At 34.5% G+C, this 14601-nt stretch overlaps 2 protein-coding genes across 14 annotated transcripts in view; one reads left to right on the top strand and one right to left on the bottom strand.

Moving 5' to 3' along the window:
• Window positions 1-14589, top strand: part of DNM1L (dynamin 1 like) — a 52298-nt gene extending 37709 nt beyond the window's left edge. For 4 of the 11 annotated variants that reach the window (XM_023725212.1, XM_023725211.1, XM_023725210.1 and 1 more), the window contains 11 exons: window positions 1094-1214; window positions 1440-1595; window positions 1842-1931; window positions 3291-3383; window positions 6164-6220; window positions 6927-7004; window positions 7338-7370; window positions 8937-9113; window positions 9286-9395; window positions 11068-11227; window positions 12280-14589. In XM_023725212.1, the coding sequence (XP_023580980.1) occupies window positions 1094-1214; window positions 1440-1595; window positions 1842-1931; window positions 3291-3383; window positions 6164-6220; window positions 6927-7004; window positions 7338-7370; window positions 8937-9113; window positions 9286-9395; window positions 11068-11227; window positions 12280-12336 (1132 nt within the window). In that variant the 3' untranslated portion in view covers window positions 12337-14589. The remainder of the gene's footprint in view (window positions 1-1093; window positions 1215-1439; window positions 1596-1841; window positions 1932-3290; window positions 3384-6163; window positions 6221-6926; window positions 7005-7337; window positions 7371-8936; window positions 9114-9285; window positions 9396-11067; window positions 11228-12279) is intronic. The other 7 variants (XM_004390251.3, XM_012559663.2, XM_012559664.2 and 4 more) reach the window with 6 other exon arrangements.
• The window catches only part of YARS2 (tyrosyl-tRNA synthetase 2), a 33685-nt gene that overhangs the window by 3880 nt on the left and 15204 nt on the right, over window positions 1-14601 (bottom strand). The window contains exon 6 of one of the 3 annotated variants that reach the window (XR_002822929.1): window positions 13973-14063. The exons of the other annotated variants lie outside the window; for them this stretch is intronic. The gene's annotated coding sequence lies outside the window, so the exon portion shown is untranslated. Of the gene's footprint in view, window positions 1-13972; window positions 14064-14601 lie in introns of those variants that run through there. 3 annotated transcript variants of the gene reach the window in all.

Here is a 14601-nt window from a genome sequence, read left to right as displayed (position 1 = left end):
AGGGAGACCAATTACTGTATTAGACTAGTTCCCTTGTCTGGACTACTGCAAGAAAATACTGAATGGTGGTGGTGAAAATAGAGAGAACAGATGATTTGGGGAGACATTCTGATGGTATTTATAGGATTCAACTGCACTTAAATAAAAAAAAATAAAAACTAAGGCTTCTAGGCATTAAACAGATTGGAAATGCAAAGTGCACAAGACCTAGGCCCAGAGTTCTGTATTTTAATTGGTCTCTAGACCAAGAGTCAGCAAACTAGAGTCTGCCAGTTAATGATTTTTACATTTTTCAATGGTTGAAAAAAAATCAAAAGAAGATGTCGCGACACATGACAATTATATGAAATTCAAATTTCAGTGCATGCAGATAAAGTTCTGTTGGAACACAGAGCAATATATGTAAACATGTTCATTTGTTTACACTTTTTCTGGGCTCTTTTGTGCTCAATGGCAGAGTTGAGTAGCTGCCATAGAGACATTATGGTCTCAAAAGCCTAAAACATGTACTATCTGGCCCTTTACAGAAAAGGTTTGCTGACTTCTGCTCTATCTTACAAATAGAACAGAAATAAGACATTGTTTCCTGTCCTTAAGGAGCTCATAGTCTAGTTGAAGAAAACTAGGATAGAGAAAAGGTATTTAGTAGTTATTAGTTAACTGATGTTGTTTGATGGAACAGTTACTATATACATATAAGTATATACGTATACCTTTCATGGAATGCTTTCCTTCCCCATTTAAAAAAAAAATTTAAACAAACTGGCATAGTCGTTAAGAGCTTGTCTGCTAACCAAAAGGTCAGCAGTTTGAATCCACCAGCCGCTCCTTGGAAACCCTAGGGGGCAGTTACAGGGTTGTGATGAGTCAAAATTGACTCGACGGCAATGGGTTTGGTTTTATTTCTTTTTTTTTGGTTTTTGGTTCATAACGGAGTTGAAAACATATGAAAATGGGAATGATCTAAATGTAATTGCTTACCTGAGGCTTTTTTAGAAAGTTAGACAAGCTTAAAGCTTATAGAAAGACTTCTAACTTGTAGCTTCTTTCCCTTTTAGTAATATCAGAAACCATATACTTCATTGCCTTTCAGATGCGGCGGTGCTAGAATATGTTATATTTTCCATGAGACTTTTGGGCGAACTTTAGAATCTGTTGACCCACTAGGTGGCCTTAATACTATTGACATTTTGACTGCCATTAGAAATGCTACTGTGAGTATGCTTTTAACTTCTACAATTTTTTCAAATGAGGTTAAAGCTTTATTATTTTTTGCCTATGTATCTTTTTTGTTTTTAATTTATTGTATATTTTGCTCTCATATTTGGAAATAACCACTTTTCATGAAAAATACAAAAAAGTGATTTATTTTTAATCTTTGGGAAAAACTTAAATTGTATGTAGCTATCATAAGAGCCTTAAAATTTTTATTTTTTCAGGGCCCACGTCCTGCTTTGTTTGTGCCTGAGGTTTCATTTGAGTTACTGGTCAAACGGCAAATCAAACGTCTGGAAGAGCCTAGCCTCCGTTGTGTGGAACTGGTTCACGAGGAAATGCAAAGGATCATTCAGCACTGTAGCAACTACAGTACACAGGTAATGAGAGAAATGCGACAGGTTTCAGATTAATTAACTAGTGAAGGAGATGAGGTGGCAGTTTCGGGGGTAGAAGGAAATGTATATAATAGGCAAAAAGTGAAAATCTGTAGTTCTGTTTCTAAAAGTGATTTGCAATAGTATTATAAAATGTAATTTCCAAATCTAATTCAGTATTTCAGTGATTATTTTTCCTTTAAATGAAATAAATTAACAGTTACATTTTCTTTTCTCCATTATATATAGGAATTGTTGCGGTTTCCTAAACTTCATGATGCCATAGTCGAAGTAGTGACTTGTCTTCTTCGTAAAAGATTGCCTGTTACAAATGAAATGGTGAGCTATTATTTCACAAATCATCATTGTAATCACTATTAGTAAAAATTTAAAATTTAGTTTGGCTGCCTTCTTATATAGCATTATGATTACAGAGTTTGGACATAATGTTTTCCAGTGTATTGGGAGGAAAAAACTGAGTTTTAATCTTATTTCAAAGGCAACTTTTTAATATTTTGGGTATAAAGAGCATTTTTTCTTCATTCTTAGTTTATAGCCACAGGTTTTCATGATAACTGAGTTATTGTTGAGGATTGTGAATAGCAATCCTATTATGTAGCACCACTGATCTAATGGAAAATTAGTTCTATTTTCAGTCTGAGTAAACTGAGTCATTATAGCAAGCTCCTTTTTTAACTGTAAAGTGCATCAAGGTAATTTGGCCACTTCTACTTTTGTTTGTTTGATGATTTAATACTATAATATCATGGTTGTTTGCTACTATTCTGCGGGTTGCTGCTATCCTCAAAAATAAAAATGCTGAAATTGGCATTAATAAAGAATAGGCATTTGAAATTGCCCTTATACCTGTAATTGTTTGCTGGTTTGTTCTTCCTCCCCTGGTTACTACAAGTGCATTTGGGTCCTTGGCTCAGGACAGTGAGCCCCATGGAAGTTTACCAAGATTACAAAATCATCCTTGGAAGTATAGAATGTCAATGCTGCTGATTGGTTGTTTCCCTAACAAGCACAACCCCCACAACCCCCAGATTCAGATGGAACTTGATTTGAATAAATCTTTTTCAGCTGGTTCTTGACCTTTTAGTGCTGTTATGATACCTGAGATTCGTCAGGATTGTGCAAAGGACACAGTAAAGGAGTGAGTTTAATCTCTCTTATAAGCCTTAGCAATTCTGTAGAGGGCTGGAGAAGTTAATTTCAACTTTTCCTTTTGACTATTATTGTCCCATTAGGATTTTGAACCACATAATATTTAAACTAGGTGCTTCATAATTAAAGCTAATCAATCTCTATTTCAGGTCTATCAATGTTTCCTTTACCCACATAAAGTTAACATCTGTAACTTATATCTGATTTTGAATAGTTTTATTGTTGATATGAAACTAAAACTTTGCATAAAGCCCTGGAACTTAGGTAATTTTTTTCCCTTACAGTAAAATACTGCTAGCTACCTTAATGTCATTTTTTTTCCCTTTACTAATGCAATCTTACATAATGAAATGTAAATAATTTAAGAGCTAAAGTATAAGGTTTGTCATTGAAGTACAATTATTATTTGTTTAGTCATTAGTTTTCTGTATGGTCTTTTTTAGCATTATCTGTTTAATAAATTTTAAATATAAGTTTCTCAAAGTAAAATTTAATTGACATGTATAGCCTAATTTTATTTTTTTCTAGGTCCATAACTTAGTGGCAATTGAATTGGCTTATATCAACACAAAACATCCAGACTTTGCTGATGCTTGTGGGCTAATGAATAATAATATAGAGGTAAATAAAATTCAAGTTGTCTTTTTCAGAGGTAGAAAATCTGTTGTAACTCAGTTGTATCAAACTTACTTAGCATGGGGTAAATATAACTTGAAAAAATACATGCACTGTATCAGTGCCTGTTTTATGCCAGGAAGTATGCTGAGGGCTATTACATCATTTTCTATAAATTTAATTCTCAAAACCACCTGGAGGCATTATTCTCATTTTCTGCTTATGAAACTGAAACTCAGAGAAGATCTTGCAGTTCCTTGATTTAGTGTTGAAGGACTGCCTGGCTCCACTTTAGTAACCACTGTTACTGTTTATTCAGGTTGAAGTATGTAAAACAAATTGAACGTTTAAAATTGTTTTTATTTGGCTCTGAAAGCTGTGAAGGAAACATTCCAAGCATTACTCAACTTTTCATGAATTTGGAAAAACAGTATACCCACTCCTCACTTACTGACATGGTTAGGTTCCAAAGACCAGGTCATGATGTGAAAACTGGCATTGTGCGAAAAATGGATGATGACTACATCAGGTCACAAAATGGAAGATGACTGACTGCATCATTATGTAACTGCCAAATTACATCATTACATAACTGCCAAACCACTGAGAATCATGGCTCAGCCAAGCTGACACATAACCTTAACCATCACAGCCAACATTACTCTTCCCTCGCACCTTGGCTTTCATTCCTGCCAGACATACATCATTAATGCACAGAATAGTTGGATAGTAGATTTTTGTATTATTGTCGTAAATGTGAAATATCAGATAACGTGATAGTCAATAAGTTGGAGTAGGTGTACTCTTTTTCACCACTACTGGGGTGGCTGCGTTCTATGGATCTTTGCTTTCCATTTGATGTTAATATAACACATTGCATAAGATCTCATAAGGAGCCGAGGCTAGTGGATGGAGCAATTTATCCAGATGCTATTTTTTTCTCTGCCACTTTTATCCAAGAACAGTAAGTTTTTCTGCTATTCCACAATCCAGTAAGACCTCGGAGTGCCCTTCTATATCAAATTTCCTCTTCTGCATGTGGGTGGAGAGAAAATTGTAAACATGGAATTTGGGAACTGGAAGGGAGCCTGGGTTATCAACTTCAACCCTTTGGTTATACAGGTGAGGAACCTGAGGCTCACAGATTATAATAGCTAGTACTTTAGTGCTTCTTTTGCCGGGCACTGTTATGGGAAATAAGCACCCTTCTCAGCTACAGGGACTTAGGCTTATTTAGCTACACAGCTGGTTTAACTCCTAAAGTCAGAAAAAAATTCCAGAACGCACACATGAGTAAGGCACTTTAAAACACTCAGAAGTATACTAGATAAGTTATTTTAAAAATTAGCATGTAGACACTTCCTTAGAATAAGGATTTAGTTCTTATAAAATTGAAACCAATGTCATGGAAAACTTGTGTTGGGAACAGTTTCTGTTATACTGGCAAGGTCACATATGATAATAGGGTTTCAGATCACTGTTTCTCTACAAATGAGTATGTCTCTGGTTTTAATGACACTGTGCCAAAGAACTTTATGTGGATATTCTCATTCAATCTTTACAAAGACCCTATGAGGGTAGATATTGCTGTTAACAGATTAGGAAACTGAGGTTTAAAAAGAATTAGTAACTTGTTCAGTTAACAAGGTCTGTTTGGCTCCAGGGCCAGCTGAAGCCATAAATGGTTGGTAACAGACTAGGGTAAGAATTCTTGGTCTCCAGATTCCCTGCTTTTTACTTTGAATCTGTCTTCAAAATGGCTAACTTTTTATTCTGAGGATTGTTAAAATCCATGTATTTTTATCATCTGCTATATATATTTTTTATCACTGGATTATCTACCATGCAAAAATGAAAGTATGTCAAATTTCTGCCAAAAAAAATTCTTACACATAAAACATCATTGTGAATTTTTGTTACTTACACCTTTTTTGCAAGTTAGAGAGTGTTCATGAAATGCTTTCTACTTAGGAACAATTCTGACTTTATTTAACCTCAGAGCTTTTCTACTATATTTGATGTGGCCTGTGGGAGATCCACTATTAACACCTATATCCTTCTATATCTTTATAATCTTACACCTATCATGGTGCTTGGTATATATCAGGTGCTCAGTACATACTGATTTGAATTTAACACAGTTTCTTTAGCTTTGTACCACATTTACTTTAATAGTATTAGTAAGTGGGCAATCAATTCGTTTATTAAATTAGGTTACAGAAAGGACTATAATTTTTCAAGACTACATTTATTTCCTGGAGATAGTTTTAGATACAGAAAACAGGATAACCTCAACCACAGATACTTTTTAAAGTTCCAGTTTTGTGTGAGTGGGTTGTGTGAATTTAATATAAAGATGTGCATGCTAGAGTGACTTATAAAGGTTTTGCTGGTTTTCTGTGATTTGTGCATTTCAAATTCTACATGGTATGCTGAAGGTTTATGTGCCACATTATGTGGGGACAGGTTTAAATCATTGTTTCTTAATTAGCAGGACAGGGAGAGGAGATTTCAGTCCATTGCTCCTCATTTGAGAATCTCTGATAATAGGGAGCCACTGTTACTGACACTGTATCCCTCAGGAGTGTTGGGACAGAAAAAAGATTGAGAAGCATTAGGTTAAATGATTCCTTTTTGTTTTAAAATCCAGTAATTATGGCATGAGTCCCAGCAGTGAGAGGATGTATCTGTAAGCTATTCTGTACTTTTCAGTTCATCTGAACATTTTCTAGTAGGCTTATATCTCAGTACTCTGATAATGACTTTGGTTTTGTTTGGTTGTACAGGAACAAAGGAGAAACAGGCTGGCAAGAGAATTACCTTCAGCTGTATCACGAGACAAGGTAAAAAACAGTGTTTGTTAACTATATTTCAATATCCAGATGGATTGGTAAATCTCAGAATATTACTTAGATCTAGGCATAATTTATTTTTTCTTCTCCCTTTAATACTCCACTGGAAGTATTTCATTGTTTGAGTAAAGGTATGCAAGTTTAAAATAAGCTTTGAGTAATTTAAATATAATAGTATTTTTGAATACACTGGAATAAATGTTTAAAGATGGCTTTTAAGCTTCAAGCCTTTTTAAATTTACAGATAGTGACTTCAGGAACTTTGTAAAAGAAATTTAGTTGACATTACTAGTAACTTTATAATAGGAGGGGTTTTGGAGAGGGAAGGAAGAAATACACATAATAGAGGTTTTAGTTACCTGCAATAACTATAATAGTTTTATATGTTAAAATGTTTGTGTATAAAAATCTTTTACCTTGAAATCTTTACCAGAAGAAGAGATCTATGAAATTCCAAAAGTAAAAATGAAGTTTTTGGATTTGGGTTTTTCTTAGGTATTCACTTGAAGAAAGCCTCTGACAAAGGTGACAAGAGTATAGGAAATCAGGCACATAATTAATTTATCTCCCAGATCACTTTTGTTTTTCACGTTATTTTACTATTTTGTTACAGAGGGGAAAAGATTCACATTTATAACATGTATCTGAATGCATTTTTGGCATCCTTGATTTTTTTCCCTGCATTTTTTGCCTTTAGTCTTCTAAAGTTCCAAGTGCTTTGGCACCTGCCTCCCAGGAGCCCTCCCCTGCTGCTTCTGCTGAGGCTGATGGCAAGGTCTGTTCTGATTCTTAATCTAAGCCTGCATGACTATTACCAATCGTCTGGAAACTATACATAGAATAGCAGGGTATTAATATGGGGTATTGTGCTAAGGTCAGATAATTTTAACCCAATACACATTTTTGAAAAATTCAGTTTAATGGAATATTTAAAATTATATAACAATGTATATTTCATAAAAGAAACTTACATGCTTTTGCTTGCAGTATGGAAGATGCACACAGAAAAAGTAATTTAAAGAGGAAATTATCCTACACCTTTTGAAACAAGGCAATGATATTTAAATTTTGCTTGTTAAATTGCATGTTTTAACATATCTTTTAACAGTTAATTCAGGACAGCAGAAGAGAAACTAAAAATGTGAGTCTCTTGCTTCAGAATGGAAATGTTAGTACCTTTGTTTCTCACTGAAACACTGTCTTCAAAACCATTGAAGAACCTGTTTGTACAGTGGCATCTCTCTCGTCTGTCTCACATTCTTAATGTTCCTTTAACTTTTCTAAGATGGCATTAATTCTAGTTTTAACATTGTTTATTAATAACAATAACAAGCTCTTCTACTGCTTTCTATCACCTTCAAGAATAGTCTCGAATTTAATATTTTGGTAGGTAATTAAGATTTCAGAGATGGAAAGTGTACTTTTGGACTTTTCCTTTTCAAAGGTTCTGAGATCTGTCCAGTACTAACGGATAATCGTCTAATGCTTTTTTCTTACGCTTCCATTTAGTTTGCACTTGTCACCCTAAATATATTGCTTAACATGTGCTTCATCAGCTTAAGCAAATTCAGAGCAAATGGGGGCTATGGGAGTTTGAGACTATAATCATCAATTCTTGATAACCTTTTTAGGGGAAAATGGTATGTTAAATATTCAGACCCATTCTTATTTCTAGTTTTTCTGCCATTTAGCTCTTTTACTTTTTGTCCAGATATAAGGCTCACATAAAGCCTTATATATGTCTTATCATCTCTCAGCCCACCATCCTCAGAGCTTAAGGGGAGCATCTAAATTGTTGTACAAGTTTTATTTCACTCATAGCATCATACTGAATGTATTCACTTTCTTTAAGGTTTCATTGGTATGTCATTCATGTATAGTTGACAGCATTTAAAATATAAGGACTCATTTTTAAATTAATGTATAGTAGTATACATTATAATTAATAATATTGCCTTTATATAGATGTAGCTCACCTTAATTAACAGAGACAAATTCTGGCCAGTGTTTCAATTCAGAATGATACCAAAAACTGACATACTGAGGGAATTTATGTTGTCTTTGTCACAGTCCACATTCTAGGCAACTTAACATGACAGCTCAGAATAGTGAGTGTAGTGTTCTTTCTTTTATAAAAGAGTTTCTACTTTTATCCAATGGTATTTTGGTTCACCATTAGAAATATAAACCAACTTGAGAAATACATAAATTCTTATGTTTGTAGACAGTTCATAAAAATTTTCTGAGAGATCACACATAGCTCAGCAATAGCATTTGAGGTTATTTTGAAGAAATTCAGTTGAATAGCAGTTCTATTTTTCCTTGTGCTTTAATGAGTCATCTTGTTTTTATGAGCACTTAAACTTTCCCCACAATCTAGTGTTTGAGGAGTGGGAGAAGATAAAAATTTTTGAAAAGTTAGCAAATAACAATGAAGAAAGAAAGGAATTATATAAGACCTAACTGGCGGAAGCCTTGCAAACAGTCTACAATAGAACCTCTTTATTTAGAGAGCTCAGGGTTCCAGTTATATATTCCAACCACCATATCTCTCTGATCCCATTATCTATCTGAATAGATTAAACTCCAGATGGGTACTGGGTACGTGGTTCTCCTTGACTACTGTTGAAGAAAATGATCTTTTGTTTAGTGTTAATGTCAGATATGATACAGTTGGTATAGCTTTTGATACATCTGTTATTTTCAGGTTGCATCTGGAGGTGGTGGGGTAGGAGATGCTGTTCAAGAACCAGCAACGGGTAACTGGAGAGGAATGTTGAAAACTTCTAAAGCTGAAGAATTATTAGCTGAAGAAAAAACAAAACCAATTCCAGTTATGCCAGCTAGTCCACAAAAAGGCCATGCTGTGAATCTGCTGGACGTGGTAAGACATGAAGATTTAGTTAGGGACTAATAAAATGACCAAATTAGTGGGAAAACATTTCAAAAGAGAAAAGGAACTACAAGTCTCAAATTTTTACTTAACTTTTGACTTCTTAAATTTTGTCATTTTAAAATGGTACAAAATTGTTTTATATCCCCTTTACCCCATTTAGCCAGTTCCTGTTGCACGAAAACTATCTGCCCGTGAACAGCGAGACTGTGAGGTGATTGAACGACTCATCAAATCATATTTTCTTATTGTCAGAAAGAATATTCAAGACAGGTTAGTATTACTTAATATAAATCACAGACTAAAATATTATTGATTCCATGATTTGTTTTGAAAATAGATGTATATTTAACATTTTAGGTAAATTTTTATTCTAAATCAAATAGATTATCTGTTAGTCTTTAGGTCACAGTTGCAGTTAAGACTTCGATATTCTGTTAACATTGAATGACTAGGACATAATATGTCAGGTAGAGAAAGCTATTAAGAAATGAGAGATTCTCTTGTCTCTTCTGGCTGCCACATTTTTAGTCATTTAAGAAAAATGTTTTTTCTAAGTTTCAGTTTAGTAGTTTTATTAATTATTGTGGCTGATACTATTGCCTTGGCTTTTTACTTGACTTGGATCTACAAAGTTATCAAAATAAATGTCTTTTGCTAGTAAATATATTTTATTTCTTCATTCTAATTCAGGATGTCTTCTCATGCGTTCACTGCCAAGTGTTTCTTCTCCTTCATATTGCCTTATTGCCTGTGATGTCATTTCATGCAGTAAGATAGGGAGAATAAAAATTTAGTTGTGTGAAGTGATCTAATTCTATTAGAAAATATTCTGTATTCAACTTCTAGTACTCTGTTAGCAGGTTAAGAGAAATTTATTGCACAGAAAAGTAAAAGCCAGATATCTAATACTTCATATTAAATCAATGATTTTGCCTATAGAATCACTTAACCTGTAGCTTGTGGTAGAAATAATTTTTTTACACTGTGGCCTGAAGAAAATTTTCCAGGCCCTTGTTTTTGTCTCCTCTGCTGATTTTTTTTTAATGATATAATTCATATATCATAAACTTTTACCCTTTAAAAATGCAGTGTTCAGTGGTTTTTAGTATATTCACAAAGTTATACAGCCATCACCACTAATTCCAGAACAGCAGTGGTTAAATGCTGTGGCTGCTAACCAAAAGGTCGGCAGTTCGAATCCACCAGCCACTCCTTGGAAACCCTACAGGGTAGTTCTCCTCTATCTTACAGGGTCACTGTGAGTCGGAATCGACTCGACGGCAACAGGAAGGAGAAAGAATCTCTGTGCCCATTAGCAGTCACTTCCCATTTGCCCCCTCCCCATCCCCTAGCAACCAGTGATCAATAATCTACTTTCTGTCTTTATGGATTTCTCTATTCTGGACATTTCATATAAATGGATTCATCAATATTCCATTCCAAAAAATGTGGCATTTTGTGTCTTGTGTCTTTGACTTGGCATAATGTTTTCAAGGTTCATCCATGTTTATAGCATGAATTAGCCCATCATTCCTTTTTATGGCTGAACACTACATTGCGTGGATACACACCACGTTTTATTGATTCATTCACTAAATGATGGACATTGGGTCTTTTCTACTTTTTGTCTATTATGACTAATGTTCTTTGTAGAGTTTTGATATAGGCAATAATGATAGATGAGATAGAAGGGAAATAGGAAAAAGACTCAAGGGAAATGCTTCATTTTAAGAATTGACAAATTAAGACTTGTGGCTTTTCTTAAAAAACATTTGATTGTAATTAAGTGAAAATCTGAAGGGCCATTAATATCCTTAAGTAAGGAAACGTCCAAAGTAGTAAAGTGTTCTTCAGTTTATTATTTTATGAGGTCAGGACCTAAGCGCAAATTTTAAAAAGTAGAATGTTTGCCATAATGTCATAGATTTGTTTTGTTTTGCAGTGTGCCAAAGGCAGTAATGCATTTTTTGGTTAATCATGTGAAAGATACTCTTCAGAGTGAGTTAGTAGGACAACTGTATAAATCATCCTTATTGGATGATCTTCTGACTGAATCTGAGGACATGGCACAGCGTAGGAAAGAAGCAGCTGATATGCTAAAGGTATTACTGTGATTTTAAAAAAAAATTTTCACACTTGGGTTGCAGATACAACACATTTATATAAATATTCTTTGTTTAAAATGCATTCTGATTCTTTGGATATGTATGGTCTTTATATTATAGCTGTACTGTGTGTGTGTGTATATTGTGTGTATATATGGTATATAGGGGCCCTGGTGGTACAGTGGTTAAGCACTAGGCTGCTAACCAAAAGGTCGATGGTTTGAACCGACCAGCTGCTCCACAAGAGAAAGATGTGGCAGTCTCCTTCCATAAAGATCACAGCCTTGGAAACTCTATGGGGCAGTTCTACTCTGTCTTGTAGGGTCGCTATGAGTCAGAACTGACTCGACAGCAACAGGTTTATACACACACACACCATATTTTTATGCAAATAATCTGTGCCTTCTACATTTGTTTGCCAACCACATCCTTGCCTGTGAGGTATTTTTATAAGCACGCTTATAGCAACATGTGAAAAAAAAATTGGCATAGCGGCACTTATGAAAATACTTCCTGGTGGGAGGGTGCGGGTGGCAAACAAACGTAGAAAGCGTGCATTATTTGCATAAAAATACGGTATATACATACATAAGTGCATATACACATACATACATATAAGTGTATGTATGTATATATGTATATATATTTAAAATAAGTATATAAAATATCTAAGGAGCCCCGGTGGCACAACAGTTAAGCACTTAGCTGCTATCCAAAAGGTTGGTGGTTTGAACCCACCAACATTTCCGCAGAAGTAAAGACCTGGCAATCTGCTCCTGTAAAGATTACAGCCTAGAAAACCCTATGGGGCAGTTCTACCCTGTCCTACAGGGTTGCTGTGAGTCAAGAGTTGAATTGATGGTACACAACAACATATGATAGCTAATTTTCTTTCTTTTGGTACTGGATTAATCAGATTCAAATTCCAGAGAAGAAATTGGTTAGTATAAATCTACCACATATAAATTGGAGAGACTGCCTCACATAATTCAGATTCCTTGATATCATGACTTAATAAGCATTTCTAATTTCTACCTTCTATAATGCAGGCATTACAAGGAGCCAGTCAAATTATTGCTGAAATCCGAGAAACTCATCTTTGGTGAAGAGATCTAGATAATGCTAGAGACTTTGTTGATTCAACTCACTAGTTACTGCCTACTTCAGTAGACTTTTATTTATGGACTTTGTATATTGCAGTGGTATGAATCTGCTCATGTGAAGACTGGCTATAAACTGAAAAGTGTACTCTGTATCGCAGAACAAATCATACATTTAATCCAAATAATAAATGGCTACTTCTAAAGTTTTCCAGTATATATAAAATACATGAAGTCTGTCTGGGACAGTTTCATTTGAACATGAAAAGAACTGTTAATGTCCTAGTAGTACAAGCAGTTTACGGCCTGTGGATAAGATGACCCACGTAATCTTTGTCACTTGTCTTAAAGCTGCTGCCATAGTCCTTCAAGAGAAAGTACCAAGACAACATTTCATACAACTATAATGCATGTGCTGTATAAATTGATCTGGCTTTGAAAGATGTGGTTTGACAAGCTACTCACATAGAGTCACTGTTTTCCACTTGTCTTTATTTTTTTTTTTTTTTGAGATTCTCTGCAGCCTTTCATGTGTTAGTAAGAAAGCTGAATGCATAAGAACATTGAAAGTGATGGGGTGTACATAATGTGCAGCTAGCTACATAGCCCTTCCACTTCTGGGTCCATGTTGCCCTAGTGCATTAAACGTTACAGTATTCTTTGATTCTTAATTAAATTTGGAAGCATGAATTACAATTTCCTGCTTAAAAACAACCATCTAGACTTGACTAGTCGGATTTAATAATGATGACCAGTTCCTTTTAGTTTTTAGAAGTTTCAGTGATGACCTAAACTCCCTTTGGTTTGCAAATACAGTAGTAGTAATCAAGATACATCTTTAAAATGGGGCACTTACACCATGCTCCCAAGACTTACTTTGAGGCGGGACTGAAAACCAAATAACTTCTGATCATTTAGGTTATTATTCTGTCTTCTTCCCTCTGTGAGGTATTGGTTGGTACTAGCTACTTGTGCAGAACAGTTACAGAAAAACTGGTATAACTTATTTAAAGAAAAACATACAAACACACACATTCCTAAAGTCTATAGACTACTGAATCGCATGCAGGGGCTGGGGTTGGAGGTTTAGAACATACCAATATTTTATTAAAGTTTTCCAGGTGATTCTTGATATCTATAATTTACATTATAGATTTTAAGATACTGGTAGAAATCTACAAGACATCTAGCTCCATCTCTCTAACAGATAACACCTTAAGTAAACAAACTGTATATTGCAGATAATAAAATTTCTTTTCAAGTTATGACCAGATAGTTATGAAGGATATTGGCAGTGAAAATATGAGTATGTTCTGTTAAGTTTATGGTACCCATTTACTAAGAAACAATAAGCTCAGTACTGATCTCAAAAAACCCAGATAGGATATTAAATATCAGTTTTCAAATTATGGCCATTCACTTATTTCAGATAGTAGATTAACTGTCTACCAATGTCATGGCCTTCTAGCCTTTTGGATTTGTAAGGAAAAAAGTCTTACAATGTACCTTTCTCCAGCATATCGAACAGATTTCGATTTTGAAAATGTTAGCTTTAAAGACATGCTATGGTAATGTTCTTGCTAATACTACATTTTGTACAAAGAAAAACAGAGGCAAAAAAGTTAGGGAAGAATACTTTCCTTTGTTGGTCATTAAACTGAGTGAAGTTCTGAAATGTAAAGATGGCCTCTGACATCTCTGACATTTATAATGGATACCTGTATGCTGTTGCTCTGTAAATAAAATTGCTGGTATGAAATGACATTGATGTTTGTCAATAAATGAATACTTCCTAAGGAAAACTGGTTTCAAGTTTACTTTCAGAAAGGTGACTTTTAACATCTGAGTCTACTTTGGAAAATAACAAAACAGCTTAAACTGTACCAAAGTTTTATGACTGTTTTCCTATTAGATTCTCCAGCTCACTGAGATATGATTACATCTCCATTTTTGTATATGAGGACACAGTGACTTCCTCCAAGTAATCCAGGTAGTAAATGGCTAGAATTTACTACCTGCTTTGCTGCCTATAAGATTTTCTAGAAGAAATCTGATTGTGAACCGTATTTTGGTATGTGCTTCACTTGATCCTCAGGGAAATGGGGGTGCTATTACTTTGATTTTATAGGTGTGGAAAACAGTTCTGGAGCATTAATTTACCTAATGTATGTAGAGCTGAACTGAGTCTTGATTCCAAATCCTTTAAGTTTGACCTGAAAACGTCCCTTACTTGTGTATCTTTTTATCTTCTTACTAATACTGGATATTTGG

The sequence above is a fragment of the Trichechus manatus genome, unplaced genomic scaffold (genome assembly GCF_000243295.1).
Source record: "Trichechus manatus latirostris isolate Lorelei unplaced genomic scaffold, TriManLat1.0 scaffold00292, whole genome shotgun sequence".
Lineage (NCBI taxonomy): Eukaryota > Metazoa > Chordata > Mammalia > Sirenia > Trichechidae > Trichechus > Trichechus manatus.
This window is presented reverse-complemented; position numbering and strand designations above follow the sequence as displayed.